The sequence below is a fragment of the Rutilus rutilus genome (genome assembly GCF_951802725.1).
Source record: "Rutilus rutilus genome assembly, chromosome: 2".
Classification (NCBI taxonomy): domain Eukaryota; kingdom Metazoa; phylum Chordata; class Actinopteri; order Cypriniformes; family Leuciscidae; genus Rutilus; species Rutilus rutilus.
In genome coordinates, this window is record NC_140210.1 from 9076408 (window position 1) to 9101986 (window position 25579).

General features: G+C 40.3%; 2 protein-coding genes across 4 annotated transcripts in view; one reads left to right on the forward strand and one right to left on the reverse strand.

The window, feature by feature from the left end:
• On the reverse strand, nt 1-8500 carry fga (fibrinogen alpha chain). The gene is made up of 7 exons (XM_084396194.1): nt 8155-8500; nt 3123-3286; nt 2862-2972; nt 2558-2741; nt 2287-2432; nt 1165-2110; nt 1-861 (listed from the first exon to the last, which is right to left on the reverse strand). The coding sequence occupies exons 2-7, from the start codon at nt 3174-3176 to the stop codon at nt 164-166; spliced, it is 2139 nt and encodes a 712-aa protein (XP_084252320.1). The 5' UTR covers nt 3177-3286; nt 8155-8500; the 3' UTR covers nt 1-163.
• LOC311282436 (uncharacterized protein) overlaps nt 4762-25579 on the forward strand; it is a 24057-nt gene continuing 3239 nt past the window's right edge. The window contains exons 1-16 of one of the 3 annotated variants that reach the window (XM_084396203.1): nt 4762-5168; nt 5808-5908; nt 6068-6134; nt 6339-6469; nt 11720-11808; nt 11925-12024; nt 16053-16096; nt 16695-16772; nt 17741-17937; nt 20954-21018; nt 21155-21261; nt 22430-22532; nt 22642-22741; nt 22880-22919; nt 23025-23076; nt 23491-23611. In XM_084396203.1, the coding sequence (XP_084252329.1) occupies nt 4916-5168; nt 5808-5908; nt 6068-6134; nt 6339-6469; nt 11720-11808; nt 11925-12024; nt 16053-16096; nt 16695-16772; nt 17741-17937; nt 20954-21018; nt 21155-21261; nt 22430-22532; nt 22642-22741; nt 22880-22919; nt 23025-23076; nt 23491-23611 (1648 nt within the window). In that variant the 5' untranslated portion in view covers nt 4762-4915. Of the gene's footprint in view, nt 5169-5807; nt 5909-6067; nt 6135-6336; nt 6470-11719; nt 11809-11924; nt 12025-16052; nt 16097-16694; nt 16773-17740; nt 17938-20953; nt 21019-21154; nt 21262-22429; nt 22533-22641; nt 22742-22879; nt 22920-23024; nt 23077-23490; nt 23612-25579 lie in introns of those variants that run through there. The other 2 variants (XM_084396204.1, XM_084396205.1) reach the window with 2 other exon arrangements.

Consider the following 25579-nt stretch of genomic DNA (forward strand, 5'->3'; position numbering starts at 1 on the left):
TTAAAGTGAACACATTTTTATTGGAAACATGAGGTATGATGGTTGTGTAAAAATATACATGGCAACATTACAACTTTAAATTTTGACAAGTAGGTTATTGACACTGATCATTCAAAGCAATGGCTAGCTGTCCTCTCCCCCCAAATCCCCTCTTTTTCACTTTTCAGACAGGTCTGATCTTCATTCTCACTACTTTGAGAGAGTAATCAGCTGGTTTGAAAAGCAGCCACACGACACCATTCTCAATCTCATAAGGGACTTTGGTGCCGGGGTCGTACTGGCCTCCTTTATAGTAAATCCCAGTGAGATTGGCTGACCGGCAGTTATTGTACCACCACCCTCCACCATACATCTCCGCACAGTTCTCCTCCCACTTATCGTTGTCCCTATCAAAGGTGCTAAACTTCATGCCAGCATGTGAAAGGAAGGATCCGAAGTTAGGCTGTCCGCTCACTAACGCATCCCCTGCGTCCCCCGTGTAATCGGACACGGTCAATGGGAACCCCTCTGCCTCCGAGCCAACTCTAAAACTGTACTCGGCATATGCCTCGTTCCCCTGCCAGTCCTGCAGCTCAACTCTCAGAAGACTCTCTTTCTGAGTGAGAAGGTGTAGAAAGATGTTGCCGATCCAGACCTCGCCCTTACCCTGTTGGTCTACCTGCCCAAAACCATTTCGATACTCCTTCCAAGTGCGATTGAAGTTAACCGACCCATCCTCTCTCTGCTGAACCAGAGCCCAGCCCCCCATCCCAGTGTCCTGGTCACAGTAAACCTCTACTACCTCCTCTGACCCAGCCATCTTTATTTTGAACAGCCCGCTCTGACCGCCGTTAACATGCTTCTGCAGGATTTCAACGCAATCTGAAAGAAGATTACACACCTGCTGATTAGAGCAAAGCTGCATTGTAAATTTGTTTCATTAATTTCGAAACGAATGGAATTTACATAGTTCTGCAAGATTGTTTCTGGATGAGCATCTGAGTGCAATTAAATGTGACATGTTTTTTGTAATTACTTGGATAATAGTTTAGTACAATACACCACATGCTTCCAAGAAGATCTAAACAAACTCTTGCTAATATTGTCAGTATTATCAAGAGAATTACATTTGCTAATGGTTCACTTGTGTATGCTGCTTGAGTTAAGAGTTTCACTCAAGTGTACCTCGACCAACAAAGCCAGCCTTGCGCTCGTCCTTCGATTTCACACTTCGTGCGTGGATGTCGGGCAGATCCTCTTCAACATCACCAGGCATAAACGCCCCAAGGTCATCCCCAAAGAATGGGTCGCTAGAGAGGGTGGTCTTTGAGTAACTTTTGCTTCCATCTGACACGACTGTTTTTGTAGATGAGGAAGAAGATGAGGATAACTTTTGGGTATTAGTGCCAAGCCCCTTGAAGAAGTCGCCACCGAAGTCACCACCGAAGTCACCACCGAAGTCACCTAGATCACTGGTACCGCGAGTGAGAGAAGTGATGGACTTTTCATCCCCACCAGTCGTGGTTATTCTTGTGGTACCACGGCTCTGATCTTTCCCATCTTTGGCTGCCGTCATATATTCTGAATCAGAGATTCCTAGTTTTTCTAAATCTTCACACCCGGGCCCGCTAGACGTAACCTCAGTCTTCTCCACGGGGCCGTCTTTGGTGTGTATTACCACTTTGTGCACTGACTTGGTGCACTGCTTGACGGTGGAGGTGGAAGAGGAGGAGGAGGAGGAGGAGGAGGAGGAGGAGGAGGAGGTATGCGATGGAAAGGAGGAAGTTGAGCCCATACCTGATGTGGGGAACTTGCTAACAGTTGCGGCAGATTCGGCAGTGGAACCCTCCGCCTCCAGAGTAAGCTGCATCTGACCCACGTCCCCGAAGAGGAGCTGCTTCTGCTCGGCTTTACCCGTTCCGCTTTTGTATATGGAGGGTAACACCACGTCCTTCAACGGCCTGCTCTTCATGATTCCCAGGGAACTGACAGTCTCCACACTCTGTACGCGGAAGGCGTCCAGATTGTCCATTTGCTTGTCCAGAGCCACGTAGCTCTCCCTGTCCACCGTGAACTCAGTGTAGCTGGCGCAAGAGCCCTTACATGTGCGTAGCTTGATGTCAATGTCGACCTGCGCCAAGAGATCATATTGGGAGAATGTGCTTTAATAGTAAGTTATATCAAGAAATCAGTGTAGAGATAGATAGATAGATAGATAGATAGATAGATAGATAGATAGATAGATAGATAGATAGATAGATAGATAGATAGATAGATAGATAGATTTTGTTGAAATATTTTGCTCACCTCAAGTCGCTGCATAACAATAACTTGATCTTTGACCTGCGACTTCAGAGCGTCCAGTAACCGGAGTTGACGGTCGATTTTAATCTTGATGTCAGTAATTCTCTGTCTCAGCTGCTCAGCCAATGATGCGTACCTGTTGTCACCACCTGAGTGAAAGTATAAAAACATTATTTGAATTGTCTTGTGTGAGCTTCCAAAAATGTACTTTATCCTTGGCATTAATTATGAAAAATGTCCAAAAATCAAAGATTGAATCAAAGCGAATCCTTACCGGCGGAAGAGGTCAGTCGCTCTCTTAGGTAAGTGTAAGTGCTTTTGGACACTTGATCAGTTGAGCGATAAAGTTTCCGGCCCTCGTCCAGGAGACTACGAATCCTCTCAATCTTCTTGAGGATATCGTGGTCTGCTTTGTCCATGAGGCCTTGAACTCGGCAGCCGGATGGACATTTGCTTCCCTGAAGAAATGAAATGGTCTTTAGCTAACTTGTTGTTGGGCCTTATTGCACTTTTCTGTGCTTGATTATACCTTCAATCGATATGTATGACTTAAATAATAAATAAATAATAATACATACCCATTCATCATCTGTACACATAGGCCATTCTTTTGTCTGACAGGTATCTTGTGCCTTGTAACCGTGTTCAATAGGACGAGCACCTCTAGGGTTCACGACTGTGTCCTGTGACTGGAAAAAGAGTCAGAGAGGGAAAACTTCTTTAAGTGTGCAAATACATTGTGATCAATGCATAAATAAATAAATAAATAATTAGTGGTATGTGTTTAAGAATCCAAATAGGTTTAAATAAACGCAGTACATGAAAGAAAAGTAACTTACCAGGGCAGAGGACACGACCACGAACAGGCAGAAGAGCGAATGTGTGAGCTTCATCTCTGGCCTCTCTGTGCAGAATACAGACTCTCACTGCTCACACGTCCCATATGAACCCTTCTGATTGATCAACAGATTGACTCATTATTGACCATCGTCACCCCCGCAATCTGGAACAGAGAACAGTGTGTGGACAAACTTGCCCTCCCAGAAACAGAGATGGGGAGAGAGAGAGAGAGAGAGAGAGAGATGCAAATTACACAATTTTGTACTGATTTACGGGAAAGATAACATTTGTACTTGTACAAGAACTGACAGTGCAGTATGACATACTCATACATTCCTCGAGGGGCTTGGAACATATTAATGGAATATATATTTATTGTATAATTTATTGTTATATTATTTAAAAAATATATATTTGGGGACTTAAGAGGTCAGATTTATTTAATTCTATTTCAAATAAATGCTGTTCTTTTGAACTTTATATTTATCAAAGAGTGTTGAAAAAAGTATCGCAGTTTCAACAAAAATATTAAGCAGCACAACTGTTTTTATCATTTATAATGATAAGAAAAGTTTTTTTTTTTTTTTTTTTTTGGCCAGCAAATCAGAATATTAGAATGATTTCTGAAGGATCATGTGACACTCAAGACTGGAGTAATGATGTTAGAAAATTAAGGAATAAATTGCATGTTAAGATATATTAAAATAGAAAACAGTTATTTTAAATTGTAATAATATTTCACAGTATTACAGTTTTTATTTAATTTTTTTTATCAAATAAATGCAGCCTTGGTGAGCATAAGATACTTTTTAAAAAATATACTGACCCCAAACCTTTTAACGGAAGTGTAGATGACAGAAAGTTGTATAACATTTTAACTATATTTTAAATTTTTTACATAATTTTAGGGTTGTGGATAAATTATTGCTTACTGACTGATTCAACAGGATGATTCACTGAATGTTTGCAAACATGATTTGCACATTGAAAGTGGGAACTTGTGTCTGTGAAGATCATTTCTAGGACTGTCCTTTTCAATTACACAACTAATGTTTGTTTTAAGTTGTTTTTGATATGCACTCTCATTGCACTACAGATAATAGCCTATATCTTATGTTGATTAAAGACAGCTCAGCTTTAATGTTCTTTAATGTTATTTAATCATGATTTTAGAAAGGATATCAATTTTGGCTACCAAATTTTCACCCAATCTGCCAAAAGAATCTGTAACAATTTTTAATTTGAATACATTTATTATATATATAGGCCTATATAATTACATGCAACACCATGACACCATGCAAAGTGGTATTTTGTTTCTGAAATGATACTACAAATCGCATATTTAATTGTTAAATTTGGTGACCATTTCTGTAGGGTCTATAGCACTTGTAGTATAATATACATAAGTGATCCTTAAAAAGATTGTATAATTTGCAAATTAAACCTTTACATATGGTCATAATAGAAAAAAATGCCAACTGCTAAAGTAGCAGTATAGTAATAAATATTGTAATATAGCAGCACATATAATGCACATATAGTGTGTGTGTGTGTGTGTGTGTGTGTGTGTGTGTGTGTGTGTGTGTGTGTGTGTGTGTGTGTGTGTGTGTGAACTGTCCTAGAATAGTAGGAACCACGATAGCATACTTTTGTCCTACACGGATGAGATTGTGTGTAGTACGAGAATGTACTTTGAAAGTCCAGTCTTGTAGTTGCTGTGCTATCGTCTGTCCGCATAAAAAAATAAAAAATAATATAGCCTAAAAAGAAACTCGTTTGTCGATCGATCATGACGAATCTCACGCGCATATCCGGGAGTTTGCATCGGTTGACATTGAGAGTTTGTTCAACCTCACCACTGCCTTTCTGCGGGAATAATGTTTCATATTCACACAATATCACCAAATACGCAACTACTGTCAGATGTTTTACAAGAGAATCACGTCACAGAAGCAGTAACGTTAGACATTACGCCTCATCAGCACACCGAACTGTACGGATTGGATGCGCGTCGGGGTTTTGGGGTGATACTGCAACGTCTGGTATTTAAATTAAATTACTTTACTTTATGTAGGCTAATTTGACATCGCCTGTATTCATCCATCTCTGCATATTAGTTCTTGACAAGAACATACACAAGACAAGCGAACTAAAAAACTTAGTTGTTTCCTTGACTGGCCTCTAGATGTCACCAAAGCCCTTTCACTCTTTCACACTTTCTAACCTCCCTGACGCCAAAAATATGTGTTGTTTGACTTTCACTGCATTATATTAAATTACATCAAAACAATCGGGAATCTGAAAACAAATGATAGACTAATAAACATTTTCTTCCAACTTGTTTTCAAGCTCATTTTAGTGGACTTATGTGTGTTCATAACGTTTAACAACCACAAATGTCCAAATATTTTTGTCTTTATTAAACGATGATAATGATGTTATCACTATATAGCCTAGCTAAAAAATAAAAAATAAACTTTTGTAAAATGTTTTGCTTGTAAAAGTATGCTAGTGCAATTTTTCTCTAGAATAAATGGCACTTGGTTTGATATTTTGTTTTTAATTCATTCATACATTTTTAAGTGTGGCGTAAGTGTCCAAATAGCCTACTGTTTGGGCCAATTTTGTCTTGATGAAATTGTGTAAAAAGAATCAAATCTCACAAAATCTCTTACATGCAGTTCCTCAGCTCATATATGGTGGGAAATTGGACTTCCTTGTGTTTGATTATCTGTCAGAAATCACCATGTCACTACTCTCAGCAGCCAAAGCTAAAGCGCCTGTAAGTTATATATAGCCTACTTGATGTGACCCACAAAACTGCTTTTGTTGGTGTAAGATAATAAAATAAGGGTGATTCTGTGGATATTTAATAATATTTTTGACTTAATTTGTTAATTATGATACATACTTAGATTAACAATGCTCTCTTTTCTTTAAGAATATGGGATACGCTCCTGATTTCGTCCTTTCACTTACCCCATTTATTAAGGATATCAGCAAAAGAGGTAAAGTTATGTTAAGTTATGATAAGAATGTGACTTTTCACTTTTTTTTTAGATTAATTAATGTTTATATGGGTTGTATTGTGTTATATTTACTTTTATTATATAATATAACATGCAAAATGATTTATCTTATTCATAATATTTTTTATTACTTTTTAGACTGAATGTCTTGTTGTCATGCTTCCCCCCCCCCCCCCCCCGTAGGCATTCGTGTGGTCAGTAATGCTGGAGGTGTCAATCCTCTTGCCTGTGGAGCAGCTTTACAGGAAGTAGTTCAAAAAGCGGGACTTGACTTGAAGGTAGCTGTGGTTACTGGTGATGACCTGATGCCAAAGGTAATTGAACTTTAGTTTATTTATGCTTATGCGATGCATGGGCATTTACTCGCCTCATAGGAGCTGACATGTTGACATCACATGACCAGCCAAGTACTTCTCTTTTTATCTCAGTAACCCCCCTATTATTGGACACTTTCACTTAATATAGTCATGGCTGACTGCAAATACCCACAGTTCTACAAAACTTTAGCTTTTTCCTGATGCTACAGCCACATCACTAGGTGTCAGTATAATCCAACATGAAAGCCATATCCGATAGCCAAATGATATATCACAACAAACAATACAGTTTTGAATGCACCTTAAAGAGATTTTGTATTTAGTGTCTTAGCATCAATTGTTCAACACACATTGGTGAATATATAAGGGCATCATATTTAATGACTAGATTTTTTACAAAATTTGAATAATACTTATTCAAATGAATCAGCAATGACACATTAGACTGATAAAAAGTACCCCACATGAATACAGCGCTTATATCACTCATTCCTAAACCTAACAAAGACCACACCCTCACATCTAACTACCGTCCTATTTCACTTATAAACGTCGACATAAAAATCATTAGCAAAGCATTATCTCATAGAATTGAAAAAATGATACCATATGTCATCCATCCTGATCAGACCGGCTTTATAAAAGGTAGACACGCATCTAACAATACCCGCAGATTATACAATTTAATGCATTACTCATCAGTACAACAGAAAGATACTCTCATTGCCACATTAGACGCTGAAAAAGCTTTTGATAGGGTCAACTGGAAATTTTTATTCACCACACTACAAAAATTTGGCTTTGGAGAGTCATTTATTAACTGGATCAAGATTTTATACACATCACCATCTGCCACAGTCACAACCAATGGACTAACATCACAAAGCTTCACACTGCACAGGGGGACGAGGCAGGGATGTCCACTCTCTCCATCTCTATTCACTATTTTTATTGAACCCTTAGCAGCAGCTATCCGCCAAAACCCAGCAATCAAAGGTATTGAAACACCACAACAAACACATAAAATCTCACTTTATGCAGATGATATTCTACTATTTATACAAGAACCTCTAGCATCTACTCAAGAAATAATTAAAACAATCCAGTCCTTCTCAAAAATGTCAGATTACGCAATAAACTGGAACAAATCGTCCATCCTCCCTTTACATAAAACCAAATGGGATGCGGCACCCCACCAATCACCTATACCTATATGTCACGATCACATCACTTACTTAGGCATTAAGATTTCCTCCAGACTGTCAGAGTTGGTAACACTCAACTTCACACCACTACTAAAAAAAAATAGAAGACGACTTGCTTCGATGGCTCAACCTTCCAATCTCCATAATTGGCAGGATAGCAGCAATAAAGATGACAATTTTACCAAAAATTAATTATCTATTCTCATTGATTCCAATCCATCCCACACTCACCTGGTTTAAATCACTAGACTCCATTATCACTCACTTCTATTGGAAAAATAAAACGCCAAGGATAAAACTCACCACACTACAAAAAAAACAAGGTTCAAGGAGGACTAGAAGCACCACATTTTCATTATTACTCAATGGCTAACCAACTGCAATACATATACAAATGGATCCACCCCACCCAATCCGATATTATATGGCTAGATATAGAACAATCACTATGCAAAGAATTAAATATAGCTGACATACCAGTGCTTTAAGTGGGCCGGTACGCGCCGGTACTCAGTACCGCCACTTCAAAATATAGCTCTTGACCATACCGCCACCTGTCCGTGCGCCCAGAACGTGCTTTTAGCGTACCGGTACGCTCGTTTGCACATCTGTTTTAATCCTTTGTCTGCGCTGCCGCTTTACTTCACAATACACGCTTCCTCCTTGTTTATACTTTCGCCTGGCTCCGCAGCGCGAGTCTCTGCAGACTGCGCGCACAATCCGCGCACCTCCCCAAACGGACGAGGTGTTTATACTTGACGCGCTCGCCGTTGTACTATTCTTTGAAACGATAGGGGCGACTCGAGTAATTGTCCTCTAGTCTAAACCATCAGGAATCAGCGGTGAGAAGATGAAAGCTATACACACGTGACAATGTTTATTTTAGTAGGCTACACCACCACCAATAACACACTACCAACGGAATCGTGTAAAACCCAGTAAACCCTGAGATTATTACTCGTGACAATAAAACAAAATATATGGATATGAGAATGTGTATACAAAATAAATTAACAATATCTTATATTTTCTAATTTCACTAAATATTTCATTAAGTTTCGTGAAGATTTTTACTAAACATGGACCTTTATGTTCATTAAAAATACTTTTTATGCTATTGTATGCTCATTTTTTAAATGTAAGCAACTAATTTAGACTTGCAAACTGGGTGCCGGTGTGGTGAGAAGTTCGAGCTCGTTATTTGCTACAGTAAATAACTGTACAGTAGCTCTTTCTACAGTAGCTCTTTCTAAGGGTATTTTTTCAATACCATTTTGCACATTTTATTTATGTTCAGTAGCTCTTTCTAGCTCAAACAACTCCACAAACTAATAAAAGGATTTATTATTTTTATAAGGTCGTCTGTTGACTGCTGTATATAAAACCCCTTCAGTTGTTGTTACCTCAGGGGAGGAGGGGAGTCAGCAAAAAAAAAAAAAAAAAAAAAATAAATTAATAGAGTACCGGCACCTCTTTTGGGCCACTTAAAGCACTGTGACATACCATTCCTCACCAAATCAATCAAACAACACACATGTTTTAATGCTGTAACTATAGCTTCCACTCTGACAGCCTGGTGGAAATTTCACCAAATCACAAATTCTATACTAGCTCCATCTAACCTCACCCCACTGTGAAACAACCGTGACTTTATAAGCAATAAAAAAATACTGCATTTTCGCACATGGGCCGAAAGGGGTATCACCCACATTAACCATATTTTCAAATCTAACACATTAACAACATTTCCACAATTGGCCCAGGAGTTTGGCATCGGGAGCAATGAATTTTTAAAATACCTACAACTCAAATCTTCTGTTCTGGCAAAAATAAACGTCAGAGCCACAAATTTACAACTTCCACCGGCAATATCAGACTTGGTTAACATTTCCTCTCCAAAGAAACTTCTCTCTAAAATATACTAAATCATTTCAAATCAACTTCAGACCATATACTTACCAACAATAAAATGGGAAAACGATCTCTCAATAGCTCCTGATGCCAACTTCTGGACCCAAATCTGTAAAAACATCTATCTCATGTCCAAAAATGCTAATCTTCAATTAATACAATACAAAACACTTCATAGAACACATTACACGGGCAATAGATTAGCTAAAATGGGTCTCACATCAGAAGTTTGCACACATTGCAATCACAATTCTGCAGATACATACATCCATGCAACCTGGCACTGCACTCCAATCAAACACTTTTGGGAAGAGGTCACACAGTCACTATCCACTATAGTCGGCTGCCGCATCCCACTATCGCCCTCTCTTTGCTTACTGGGGGACCTCACAATAATTACTGATAAAACTATAAACTCTAAAATGCTCCTCATAGCTCTAACCATCGCCAAGAAAACTATCCTCATGAACTGGAAAACTCGTAACAACATACACATTAACCACTGGAAAAATCTTATTACAGACTTCATTACAATGGAATACACATCTCCCCCTTATAATTACGCATCTGAAACCGACCTCTGCCATCCAACACTTTCTGACCTCTTACAACTATGAATCCCTTCTCTCCTCTCAACTCCGACTCCTCCCACCTTTTAATCAACCCACGGATATTACTGCATTTTTGTTATTTTTGTCATCATTGTCATTATTTTCATTACTGTTATTGTTATGATTACTATTATTATTTTTATTATTGTTGTAATTGCTGTTGTTATTGTCGTTGCTCTCATTATTTTTATCACCATTGCCATCATCATCATCATTATTATTATTATTATTATTGCTGTTTTGGAATTACTAACTTGGTGTTCATTGTTATCACTACTGCTATGGTTAAATCAATTGATTATTTCCAATTCCCCCCTAATCTTTTCATGTGTTTTTAATGCACCACAATGTAGAATAGAAGAAAAAGAAAGAAAGAAAAAAAGAAAAAAAATATATATACATTGAAAAACCTCATAAACACTCAGGTTTCCATAGGACAGCATCTCTGTCCCAAGTTGAGACACTCTCACACTGTACCACTTCTTTTAATGCACCTTAGACACTACACATAACATAAAAAAATAAAATAAAAAATAAATAGTATAGGAGAAAATAGGGACTGAAGAGATGTGGGGGGAGGGTTATCTTATATTATCTTATTATATTATCTTCTATTATTATCTTACTATCTAAAAATGTATTTGTCTATAGAGAGTTCTGACAATGGTAATTGTTACATAGGAGAAAATATATAAATAAAATAAAAATTGACTAATACAATGTTGGCAGTGATGGTAGTGAGGAGTGGTGGTGGTGATGGTAATGAAGATGGTAATAAATAATAAATGGTTACTTTGCTTATGCATATACACACACCCACATTCACACCCACACACCTATACATTTACACACTTTTATTTCACTTCTGGAATTATGGAATTACTAGATTGTTCGTTACTGCACTATTTTGGTCTGTATGTCTGTCTGTAAAAAAAAAAAGAAAAAAAAAAGACTGCTAAAAAGTACTGATAAAAAAATAAAAAATCTTTTCATCATTTATCATAATATTAAATATTTCTTGAGCATCAAATCAGCATATTAGAATGATTTCTGAAGGATGATGTGACACTGAAGACTGGAGTAATGATGATGAAAATTCAGCTTTGATCACAGGAATAAATGACATTTTAAAGTAAATTCAAATAGAAAACTGTTATTTTAAAATGTAAAAATGTTTCTCAATATTACTGTATATTTGATTAAATAAATGCAGCATAAAATTATTAAAAACCGTACTGACCTGATCCTTCGAACTGTAGAGTATAGTTAATACTTTAACGCTACTTATGGGTATAGGTGTGTATTACCCTTGGCAAGCACCACCTGTAAAACATTACCCCTCTTCTTGCCCCATTTCATTGCAATAATTCTTATGGGTTTGTTCAAATTCCTAAATTAAAGTATGAGTTATTACTATATAGCCATAGCACTAATAATATTATATCCTATACCCTTACTTAGGAATTTTTAGACAGTGTTAAAATCTTTCCTGTGATCTTTTGGTTTGTTGTGTATCCTAGAAAGACTCTTTGACTGAACTCAGGATGACTGATTCAGAGGGAAAGAAACCACTTCCAAAAAACGTCCACAGCATGAATGCGTATTTTGGGTAAGAACTACAAGTTAATTACAGCGTGTCATTGGTCCTGTCTGTTATTCATGCCTGGAGCTGCACTGGTGGTTTGAGCATTTGAGATTCAGCTTTCTTGTGTCTGTATCTCTCAGCGCCCTCCCCATTAAACGGTGCCTGGATCTTGGGGCTGATATTGTTGTGACAGGACGCTGTGTGGACAGCGCTGTGGTTCTTGGACCGCTGATGCATTCGGTAGGTTTGTCATGCAGGAGCGTTCTTCAGATTTCCTGTGCAACAGACATTGTGTAACAGACTCATCAGTAATGACGAGTTGGTAATTTGAACCTTCTTCATCAGCACAAAACCGAAACAAGTTACACACCAGCAGCGTATCTTTTCAGAAAGAGTGTCTCGGTTATGTTTGTAACCCTTGTTCCCTGAGTGGGGTTTTGCTTAGAAAGCCTCTCACCTTCGAGTATACAAAACGAGCCAATGGCAAGAAAATGCCATGGGTCTGCGGAATTTGCATAGCATAACTCCGCCCCACCTCGTGGGTATATAAGGAAGTACGCTGGCAACATGCAGTTATGTTTTCTCGCTGAGGAGCCAAGGCGTACTCAGGCGTTCCAGCGGTACAGCGGAAGTGGAAGGTAGACGTAACCAAGAAAGGGAACGTCTCGGTTACGTATGTACGTTCCCTTTCTTGGTCACTACGAGTTACGTCGTGACGACGAATGGGGTTCCCAGTCTAATCACCCCACCTCGGCTGTATTCCAGTGCCCTGCGTAAGTCTGAGCTCCCTGTCGTGAGACTAGCACGGACGAAGGACTCCTACTTAACACAGGAATACCAAGGTACACTGGGAAGCATATCTCAGTGGAAATATGCAAATAGTGCCTGCCCGAAGGGGGGGGACTTACAGAATGCACATATGACCCGCGAGCGGGCTGCATATGGAGAAACACTGGGGTGTCCAGCCCGCAGGGTGGAATGTATCAACCCCAGGGGGCAAGGTGGCTTGCCAAGGGAAAGACACATGCTCAGAGAGGTTTACAGTGGAAATACACATGTGGGGGTCGCCCAAGGGTGGAACCATGCACATGGAGGCACCTAGCCAACGCGAAAGCTGCCGGTGGCATAGCTCTGGCGTTGACGTCAACGGCGATGGAGGAACTCAGGGCTTCTCGGAGAGGCTCACCTGAGGAGAATATCGCACATATCCAGTCCGAGGAGTGGAATGGCGAGCAAGCGAAGACACCTGAGCAGATTCTAGTACCGGCTAGTTGAAGTGAGTACACGAGAGGACACTGGCTCCACTCGGAGATTGTAGAATCTTGCGAATGTGTTGGGTGTCGCCCACTGCAGCTCCTCCCCTACCCTCTTGGAGGCCAATGCAACCAGGAGCGCTGTTCTTCACTGACAGGAACTTAAGCTCGACTGATTGCAAAGGCTCAAAGGGAGCACTCTGCAGGGCGGATAGAACCACTGCGAGGTCCCAAGGGGGTACGAGAGGAGAGCGAGGAGGATTTAGTCTCCTTGCTCCTCTCAGGAACCTGATGACCAGGTCGTGCTTCCCCACTGACTTACCTTTGACTGCGTCGTGATGTGCGGTGATAGCGGCAACATACACTTTGAGGGTGGAGGGAGACAGCCTTCGCTCCGATCTTACTGATCGGGCATTTTCTGGGGTCTTCTCGGCGAGAAGAGCACCAGGTGACGAAGAGGTTCCACTTCAACGCCTAGGCATGTCTCGTGGACGATGCTCTAGCAGAAGTGATGGTTGCCACCACCGGTGGTGGTAGGGTACTCAACCTGCCTCGTCCCGTCCAGGAGCCACATGTGGAGGATCCACAGATCGGGACGAGGGTGCCATAGGGTGCCCTGTCTCTGAGAAAGGAGGTCCTTCCTCAGAGGGATTGGCCAGTGAGGTGCTGTCGCGAGGAGTACCAGTTCGGAGAACCAGGTCCGAGTGGGCCAATGAGGCGCAACCAAAATGATCTGCTCCGTGCAAGAAGGCTCACTAGGGGAAACGCATACTTGCGGAGGCCCAGCGGCCAGCTGTGCGCCAGTGCGTCCGTGCCGAGCGTGCCCTCGGTCAGGACAGGCTGCAATGGGAAGAATCGTGGGAGGCAAACAGATCTACCTGTGTGTCGCCGAACTGTTTCCAAATCAGCTGAACCGACTGGGGATGAAGTCTCCATTCTCCAGGAAGAGACTGAAACCGTGAGAGCTCGTCGGCTGCACGATTCAGGTCTTCCGGGATATAAATGGCTTGAAGCGACCTCAGATGCTTCTGACTCCATAGGAGGAGGTGGTGGGGAGTTGCAACATACAGCGGGAGCATAGCAGCTTGTCGGTTGATGTACGCTACTGTCGTGGTATTGTATGAGTGGACTAGTACGTGTTGGTTCTTGAGCAACGCACAGAAGCGGTGCAGAGCCAAACGTACGGCCAGCAACTCGAGGCAATTGACATGCCAAAGGCCCCAGCCCGTGGTGGAGGCATCTGTTGAGACAACAACAGGCCTGGAAACTCGTTCTAAGGGCACTCCGGCCCGTAGAAAGCTGAGGTTTGTCCACGGGGTGAAGGTCTGACGGCAGGTCAGAATAACTAGTACTCGGAGCGTGCCTTGTTGCCATGCCCACTTCGGGACTCAATCCCGAAGCCAGAGCTGAAGCGGTCTCATATGAAGTAATCCGAGCGGCGTAGCTGCGGCTGTGGATGCCATATGCCCTAGGAGCCTCTGAAATAACTTCAGTGGAACCGTACTCTTTCCCTCGAACTGTCTCAGGCAAGTCAGCAGTGACTGCGCGCGCTCGCTCGTAAGCAACTCAATTTCCATACCGAGAAATGAGATCCTCTGCACGGGGTTCTGGGCTCTTTTCCCAGTTGACCTGAAGGCCCAGATGGGCTAGGTGCCGGAGCACTAGGTCCCTGTGTTCGCAAAGCTTGGATCAGCCAGTCGTCGAGATAGTTCAGGATGTGAACCCTGTGTTGCCGTAGCAGCACAAGGGCTGTATCGACGACTTTCGTGAAGACGCGAAAGGGCGTTGGGAAGCTCTAGCCAAGCTCACAAAGAACTGTACCAGCAGGGACATGCGAACCACAGACGTACCCTCAATGGGGCAGCGAGGCAGAATGACTCGGTTATTGTGCCACACCGTAACCCTCAGATCACCCTGGCCACCAGCCAAAGTATCCCCTCTTGGGGAAGAGATAGATTGGGGTGTGGCAGAGGGGACTCTACCCACACGGAGATCATTGAGTCTCGATCTAAACATCGCGATGGTCATGTTCCCGCAATGAAGTTCTTTTAGAGAGAGGAAAAAGTTCAACAGAGTTCTGAAGCACCCAGGGAGAAGCACACACACTTGTCGGCAGATCACTGCACAGATCAGCAGCAGGCAATATGATCTCGCTGGAACGCGCTGTTCCACCAACACACTGGAGAGCCGCTCATCTCGTAGAGTGAAGATAATTCAGAATGGCTTGTGGGAGTGAAGAAAACTCTTGGCTCCGAAGCAAAAACATAACTGCATGTTGCCAGCATTCTTCCTTATATACCCACGAGGTGGGGCGGAGTTACACTATGCAAATTCTGCAGACCCGTGGCATTTTCTTGCCATTGGCTCGTTTTGTATACTGGAAGGTGAGAGGCTTTCTAAGCGAAACCCCATTCGTCGCCACGACGTAACTCGTAGTGACCACGAAAGGGAACTAAGTTTACTTTAGCTTCTACAGGGAGAGGTCCAGACTTTCAAAATCAAAAAGAAATTCACATTCAAATTTATGAGTTTTCTTGTTAAACTGTTATTGTTGTGGTGGTTTTAACAATAGTTCTGTACATATTTGGCAGTATTTTTCATTCACAAAAAGTGCATATTTTGCATCCACAGAAGCTCTTCTCAGTCTAGCATTTGAATTTTCAAGACAAACCTAAAGATTCCTTGACTTTATTTAACTTTAAAAAAAATTATAATTAAAAATCGTGTAAATATTTTTTCAATGTTTTTAAAATAAGTCTCTTATACATAAGTTTATATATAATTTATATAGCATGTTGTCTCTACAAATTCTTATTACAGTCTTTGATGTTTAATTTTTATGTTTTTTCATTCTTAGTTGCATTAGATTTTCATTGTTGTAATTTATTTCAAAATACTGTAAGTATTATATATACACATATATATAAAATTCAAGATGTTTTTGAAATAAGTCTCTCTTAAATAAATGGACAAATTATTTACATAAAAATTATTATAACATTTGTCTTTTAACAGTTTGCGTGGGACTCCAATAACTATGACCTGTTGGCTGCTGGAAGGTACTGTTAAATCTGTGAGCTCTTGAAACACACACGCACACGCGCACACACACACACACACACACACACACACACACACACACACACACACACACACATTGTGTTTTCATGTTTAATGGGGACTTTCCATAGATATAATTATTTTTATACTGTACAAACTGTATATTCTATCTCGTTACACTAACCCTACCCCTAAACCCACCCATCACACAAAACTTTCTGCATTTTTACATTTTTAAGAAACATTACTTAGTATGATTTATAAGCTGTTTTCCTTATGGGGACCAAAAAATGTCCCCACAAGGACAAGGATTTCGGTATTGCCATTTTTGTGAAGACATTTTGTCCTCATAATGTAGGGTTTACTTGGCCACACACATACACACACACACACACACACACACACACACACACGCACACTGGTCTGAGGTGAACACAAGGGCAAACAGCCATACATGAATCATTTGTTTTTGTCGCGTGTTGTGAAGGACCTTTCATTGTAAGAATATGTGTGGTTAACCACATTTGCGTTATTAGTCTAGTTCTGTTCCTGTTTTGGTTACCATGAAATTTCATGAGAAATGTTTTTCTGTTGTAGCCTTGCGGGTCATCTGATTGAGTGCGGTGCACAGGCCACAGGGGGGATTTTCACAGACTGGCACACAGTTCCTGACTGGTAACAACTCAAAATCTGATATATTCATGGCACATTTAAACTCAAAATCAAAAGAGAAAAATTCATTGCATCGTGACTATTTTCATGACAGCACTTTTTCCACCATAAATTCTTTTAAATTACAGTCATTTATCTTGATGATTCTTTGATGTTTCACTTTGATGTTTTTTTTATTCTCAGTTGCATTAGATTCTCATTATTGTAATAACAGACAGAGAACTAAGGAGAACTCAGGTCCTAAGTACACAGAGCAAAGAAACAACTAATGAGATAATTGATGAACCAACATGTTAATGGGATGAATAAACAGACAAGCTGAAAACTTGGTCAAACAGGCAATAAAGGAAGACAGAACCAAAACACAATGAAACATAGCCAAAACAGAACATAACTGACTATAACTGTAACATACAGTATGCTGTATATATACCTGGATGCAGTATTTCATACTTAATTTCATTAAGACATCATATCTTTGCTTAAAGATTGTCATGAAAATAATGTCACAGTGCCAAAAAATCTGATAACACTTTATTTTACAATGTCCTTGTTACATGTAGTTACTATTGTAGTTACTATAACTTGTGCATAATAACATGCAACTAACCCTAAACCACACCCTAATCCTAACCCTAACCCTATAGTAAGTACATGTAGTTAATTATTGTTACTCATTACTTAAATGTACTGTAACACGGACACCTTAAAATAAAGTGTAACCAAAAATCCTAATGGTCCTGAAAAGGGCTTTCTTCTCTTTAAGTAAAATACAATTTGTTGTTAATTCTTTTGATTTTGGTCTGAAATATGACACTTACATATTCTTGACTCCTTGACGCTTGAGATGTTTTGTATTCAGTCAAAAAAAGATTTTTCTTTTACAGTACCTTTGACAAAATGTAGCCTACCTCATTCTTTGTTTATAATAACAGTGGGAAGTATTATGTGCATTCTCATTTGATTTGCAGGGATAACATGGGCTTCCCTGTGGTAGAATGTTCTGCTGATGGCTCATTTATACTGTCCAAACCTCCAAAAACCGGTGGGCTAGTTTCATTTGGTACAGTGGCAGAGCAATTAGTGTATGAGATCGGAGACCCACAGCATTACCTCCTACCTGATGTGACATGTGACTTCTCCAATGTCACCATTACTGAGATCCCAGGTCATTATTTTTTTAGTCAGCTTTTACTGGATCTTACATGCATGGTTGTTTCTGATACTCTGGCAGTGGCATATTTAAAATTATTAATAATTGTAATATTGTGGAGAGACAACATTAAGCAAGCTGAAGCTGGTTGGTGACAGTACTTATCTCCTGTAGAAAGTCCTCACGCAGTGATCAGATTGTTGTTTATTATCTCTAAATATCTGACTCAGAGACGCAGCCCCATTGATTTTACACCAGTTGTCTAGACTGGCTACCTAAGAGCCGGTTCCAGCTATCTGCTATAACCTTTACAACCTCTTCCATTTAAATGTTATTTTCCTTGTCACAAAACAAATATTCTATTTGTCCCCTAAACTTCAATCTCATTGTCCATGTAATCAGAAAGCTAACAGTACAGTATGTACACTAGCTTGATTTGATCTTTTGTGGAAACATAAAAAAATGCTGAGATCAATATGTTACATGGGTTTTTTTAAGGGCTGATATCTAGAGATGAATGTGGCCAATGGCTGCTATAAAAATATCACAAGACTGATGAATTTAAATGAGCATTTATTTACCTAAACTGCCATAGATTAAGATCACATTATCACATTATTTCATTATAATTTTTTTTTTTTAACCTCCTCAGTCCCCGTGTCCACATACGTGGACACCACATTTTTGGCTGTGTGCAGCTTAATACTTAATTCTGTGTAACTGGAACTGGTTTTTCACAAACATGGACACTTATACTGCCATCTGGTGGTGTCAGAAGAAAAAAAAATGTAACATAAATAATTTCAAGATGGCGGAGAACAGAGGCGAAATGTCACGCAGCCACATCAGACCAAAACGCCCACAAGGTAAAAAATGTAATAACATTTCATCGTTGATTCTTGTTAAGTTATGCATATTAGTGTTGTATGATTAAAATGGCATGCACATTTGACAAACTTTTGTAACAGGAAAGATTTACTAGGCTGCTAAACTTGATGTCCACATATGTGGACATTGGGACTTAACTTCGATGAAACTGTATAAGAATTTTAGCAAAAAAAATGACAATTTGTAGTTGCACAACTTGCGAGCTTCGTGGCGCGCGTGCACACACACACACACACACACACACACACACACACTCTCTCTTGATCACTCGCGATCGCACACACAGACACTCTCTCTTGCCCATTCACGATCGCGTGCGCGAACATACACACACTCTCTTGATCACTCGCGATCGCACACACAAACACTCTCTCTTGCCCATTCACGATCGCGTGCGCGCGCGCACACACACACACTCTCTTGATCACTCGCGATCGCACACACAGACACTCTCTCTTGCCCATTCACGGTCGCGTGCGCGCGCGCACACACACACACACACACACACACACACACACACACACACACACTCTCTTGATCACTCGCGATCGCACACACAGACACTCTCTCTTGCTCATTCACGATCGCGTGCACACACACACACACACACACGTTCTTGCTCACTGCGATCGAGCGTGCACACACACACAAATAAAAATAACATTCCTAGTTTGGAGAAGTTGAAGTTTTGGAGTGTTACAAAAAAGAAAGCAAATTTTCTAATTTTTTTTTTTTGGATATGTTTTTTATTTGGATATAAATTTAGTTTTTCCATATCAATGTTCAGAAGTGGTGATCAGTTGACAGCTCCGCCCCTCTCTTCACCGAGTGTCCAAGATATACAGCCAGAGGCCAGATGAAACGTCCACAAAGTCACAAAGTAGATCATCGACCTCCGGCCTAGGGTGTCCTGGTGCCACGTGCACTGATGGACACCCTTATGCTTGAACATGGTGTTCCTTATGGACAAACTGTGACTAGCCCGCTCGGGTTCAGATCAGGGGGGCCATTCCTCCCAATCACGCCCCTCCAGGTGTCACTGTCGCTGCCCACGTGGGCATTGAAGTCCCCAAGTAGAACGATGGAGTCCCCAGTCAGAGCGCTATCCAGCACCCCTCCAGGGTCCAGGGATCAGGTCGTCGAAGCCCCCGCCTTCGACTGCCGCCCGATCCTCTAAGCACCGGCCCCTTACAGTCCCACCTACGGGTGGTGAGCCCACGGGAGGGCAGCCCCACGTCGCTTCTTCGGGCTGAGCCCGGCCGGACACCATGGGGGAGGCCTGGCCACCAGGCGCTCTCATACGAGCCCCACCCCGGGCCTGGCTCCAGGGTGGGGCCCCGGATAAATTTTCCAACTCACCTGGGCTGAGCTGTGGGTCATGACCGAAAAGACAAGATCCCGGATACAAGTGGCCGAAATGAGCTTTCTCTGCAGGGTGGCTGGGCGATCCCATAGAGATAGGGTGAGAAGCTCGGTCACTCCGGAGGAGCTCAGAGTAGAGCCGCTGCTCCTCCACATCGAGAGGGGCCAGCTGAGGTGGCTCGGGCATCTGTTCTGGATGCCTCCTGGACGCCTTCCTGGGGAGGTGTTCCGGGCACGTCCCACCGGGAGGAGACCCCGGGGAAGACCTAGGACACGCTGGAGAGACTATGTCTCCCGGCTGGCCTGGGAACGCCTCGGTGTCCCCCTGGAAGAGCCGGACGAAGTGTCTAGAGAGAGGGAAGTCTGGGCATCTCTGCTTAGACTGCTGCCCCCGCGACCCGGCCCCAGATAAGCGGAAGATGTATGTATGTATGTTCAGAAGTTATACAAGAGTAACAACGAAAAATGTTCAGGCACAGGCTGTAAATAAAAGAGATTTGCACTTTGTTACACAATGGTGTATTGATTTTTTTCTGTGAATTCAGACCCAGTGTCCACATATGTGGACATCATTTTTTTCAAAAAGTGCTTCATGTTCAAAGATAAATTCTGGTTATTATATATATTGGTCCCCTCCTAACCCCAAAAAGCTAGAAGAAATCTAAAATGCACGCCAAACCAAAGCTCGGGTCTGAGGAGGTTAAATAAATATTAATTATTTATATTTACTTTATTACTATTGCTATTTCACTATGACTTGTTTTGCCCTTCTGATTTCTAGATGTGGATGGTGGAGCAGTGAAAGTAGATGGTGCCAAGGGATCACCTCCATCAGGTGACTACAAGGTGGGTTAACCTTTCCACCCGAGTTGGTTTAAGTCAGTCGTTTTAATTAACTTTTTAGGCAATAATCAAGAATAAATAAATATGCTTTTTTAAAATAAAAACAAATTGGTTATGGTTTGTATTTTATCATCTCAAGGTTTGTGCCACATATGTGGATGGGTTCAGGGCGACTGCAGTTTGTCCTGTTGGTGGTCCGAGAGCTGTGGAAAAGGCCAGAAGAACAGCAGAGAGTATTATCAAAAGGTTAAGGCTTTACTTTTAGTGATTTTGTACATCAAATACTTGATATTTAATTAATTGCTTTGATTCATTGCTTGGAATCGGCAATACAAGTTGGTATAAGTTAGATTAAAGGACAATTCACATGGCACCGACAGACGCAAACCAATGCAGACAATCACCAGATTGCAGTATGTCACGTCTCAGACATTCCAGAAACCGACAAACGATGACTGAACATGTTCAGTTGGTGAAAACAAGTGCTGACCAACGGCAACAGACACCGGCAGGGGTAACACACTGATCCGACAAAACCCAGACAAAGTGTCTGTTGCCATTGGTTTGGCATGAATTGGCCTTTTGCCAGTCAAGATTACATTTCCTAAAAAAAGTTACAATACACTGTTTAATTCAATTCAATTCAAATTTATTTGTATAGCGCTTTTCACAATACATATTGTTTATACAATACATATATTTAAAGTGTTTAAAAAGTGTATTTACCCCCCTCTAGAGCTTTTAATGCATGATAAAATGATATGAAATAAACTATAAACTCTTAGAAGAAAAGGTTCTATATAGAATCATAAAGGGTTCTGTCAGGTGCTTCATAAATAGTAGTTTCCCATTATGGGATCATTTTATAAATTCAGTTTTAAGGAAAAACTCGTATCACTCTGTATCAAGCGCTGAGGAAGCCTCTGGAGCTAAAATTCAAATATGATAATAGGCGTTTAGTTTCCGTCATGCGCTGTAAGTGATCGACCAATCACAACAGACTGGGCCGTCTGACCAATCAGAGCGGAGTAGGCTCTCAGAAAGGAGTGGTTTAGAGAGACTGAATCTTTGAACTTGCTGTTTTCAAACTCTTTGAAAAATTAGGTGATGTGCAATGTGTATTATGAGAAAAATAAAGTGTTTTTTTACCTTGAATTCATGTAAGCCTATTGTAGGAGACCTTCAAAACAAACCTTTAAAATAGCACTTTAACTAAATGTTATGAATTAAACAGCTTGTAAATATACTTTACCACTACATGAAAGTAGTATGCAATAATTTAAGACATGTATCCTTATATAGAACCTTTTTGATGTAAAGGACTCTTAATCAAGAACCCTAGGGTTTTATATAGAACCTTATTTAACCTTTTTTTCTAAGACTGTAGCACTTTATGCTGAAACATCATCTTTAGGACCCAGGGAATTTTCAGACAGCTGGGTTTGGAGGACTATGCTGAAGTCAACATTCAAGTTCTGGGCGCTGAGGACACATATGGACCACATGCGGTCAATAAAGTAGGCTGTCTGTTTCTGTTTTCCATTCAAAATTGTGTTTAACATCACAGTCCGTTTACAATTAGAACAAATAACCTTCAGTTTTTGAAGGCTGTTCTTTATTGCGCAGGGTCTTCGTGAGGCTGTGGTTTGGATGGCCGTCCATCACAAGCAGAAGAAAGCGCTAGAGTTTTTCTCCAGAGAGGTGGCACCAGCGGGAACAGGCATGGGTGAGTTAAAACCTCAACTCAATCTTATCCTACTCTGTTTCCAAAACACTGCGGTTAAGCTCACTGTTCATTTAAAGCTGAAGAAACATTTAAACATCTTAGGTCAGTATCTTATTTCTTTCTCTCTCCCCTCTGCAGCTCCAGGACTCACAGCTATTGTGGGAGGGCGACCAAGAATGTGAGTGTTATTAGTTAGTAGTTCTTTAAGTACCAAAAACTGCTTATAACTTTGGATAAAAGTGTACCATGAAAAATGTTGTGTATGTCTTATTTCTCTTTCTAGATCACCAGTTCTAAAACCTTTCTTTTTCCTGCATCCCAAAGCTGATCCGGAGGTATTACCACTTTTCCCCCCATGAAAATACCAATTTTTGTTTTTTTTAAAACTGTATGTACTATTTTATTCTATATATTTTATTATTTTGGAGAATCGTTCAAATACCATGTTTTATGAATATGGTAATACAGTACCATTGTATAGGGTGAATTTAGGCAAACTGGCTCACATTTCTTTTTGAGATGAATGGAAAAAAGTGTCCTGATTAACTTGAATTCATGCTGAATTCAACTATTTGATACCATCATCACTGTATGTTTTTTTTTTATAAGGGAACTGATACAACAAAATCAAAATGTGCATTAAATTAAAAGGTCATTCTATATGGATTGGACAGAATATGCAAATGGATCATTTAAAATATACATATGGATGTTTGTGTGAATGAATGACTCTTAATTGTTGATTTCAGGTGCACATTCATGTGAATGGGGAGCTTGTGGAGACACACAGAGAGGTGGTATCAGACCCTTCATTAGCAGAAAGACACGACCCCTCCCTCCCCTCAGAGGAATATAGAGGAAAACCCACAGGTACCCTGCTGACTGTATGTGGGATACAAAATGTAAAGTGAATAGTTCACACAAATATGAATCTTACACTACCTGAAACTTACTACTCTAAAGGTTTAGGGTCAGTACTTTTATTTATAAATTGATCAAACGTGAGAGTAAAGACGTTAATGTTACAAAAATATATATTTCAGATAAATGCTGCTCTTTTGAATTTCTGACTATTGACTATTCATCAAAGATTCCCAAACAAATTTATCAGTTTGTTACCACAAAAATATTAAGCAGCACAACTGTTTTCTTTGATAATAAACATATTGATTACAATATATTATAGTGATTTCTGAAGGATCACGTGACACTGAAGACTAGAGGAGTGGTAATAATTTACATTTTAAAATATATTCAAATAGAAAACAGTTATTTTAAATTGCACTACATTTTACAAATTATTGGCGAGACTTCTATCAAAAGTATTCAAGAAATCATACGGACTCCAAACTTTTGAACTGTAGTCTACACCATCTTTTCACCTTAACGTTGAAAAAGTAGTTATTTAGCAAGATGCTCTTTTCCATAAAATGAAAGAAGGTTGTAACCCCGACTGTCATGCTTACATGAAAACACTATATAAATGCCTCATTCATTCATTCATTCATTCATTCAAGCTCCACTCCACACCACGTCTAAAGGTCATACAATACGCTTTAAATTAAATATGCATAACGTTTCATTTAGCGACAATAAATAATCAGACAGTCTCCTTGTAAACACATTCATTTACTTTGCAGAAACAGTGAAGCTTCTATACTAATTTAGTTCAGTAGTAATTTGTACAAAAGAAGTCTGAATATGACAAGGATAATATGACATTTCTTTCCTTTCATTGACAAGTTATTCTCTGCATCTTTTTTTCAGATAACATGCTTTGTACACTTTTCAGCACAAACGTTTTTTTTCTCCAACATTCTTCCCAAATCAGCACATTGTGACTAATCCTTATTAATGACAGACTCTCTTGTGTATCAAAACAGTTTCTTTTCACATGGAGGTAAGCATGCAGTGTTTGATATGGCCTACTTCAAGGTGGAAGTGGATGGAATGTTTGAGCAACAAACTCAACTGAAAGAAATGGGCTTAAGCCTGGTTTTAAGGGCCAATTTGATTGTTCTACCAAGAGAAGGTTTTATAAGATCCCTTGCACCGGAATCCATTGCTGCTTGTTTTCCCAGAGTTCTTTGCTTTAGTCTCTCTGAAAGGCACAGCCTTTGTAGTGTTCTGGCAGTGTTTGCATGAGTCTCTTTATCTATTTGCCACTTCTTAGTTGCCCTAAACAAGCAGCTAAACCCTTCAAATAATCGGAAACACCCTTTCATTGGATCTAGCGTTTAAACACGCAAGCGCAGACTGTTTCGCACACACTCGCATTCATTCACAAATATGCAAGGGTTTTTGCACACAAACACTGAAGGTCTTAAATACAAATGAACACAAAATAAAGCGATAGACTGTGCTTTTTTTTTTCCTTTTCTTTTTGTTTCGCTCTCCTTCCCACTTACATGGACAGACAGACGAACCTGGAGCCACGGTGATTAGAGCATCACAGAGGGCTGATTGTAAGAGAGGCTTCTAACGTTACCTCAGCCCAAGGGCATTTTTCCGAGACAGAAAAACTGATTAATGGGGATGTAGCCAATGATAACCGCCAAAGAGCTGTGTTGAACTCCAAAAGAACCAACCATCACTATTACTATTGATAGTTCACTCGAAAATGAAATCTGTATTTCTTTCTTCTGTGAAACAGAAACGTTTTGAAGAATGTTCATGCTGCTCTTCTCAATGCAATAAAGGTGCATAACACCAAAAGCTCCAAAAAGTACCAAAAGCATCATGAATGCAGTTGCATACAGTCTTCTCAAAGCTTAAAATAGCTTTGAATGAAAAACAGACAGATTTTTTGGTTGTTATTCATAGAAAATCTTGTGCATC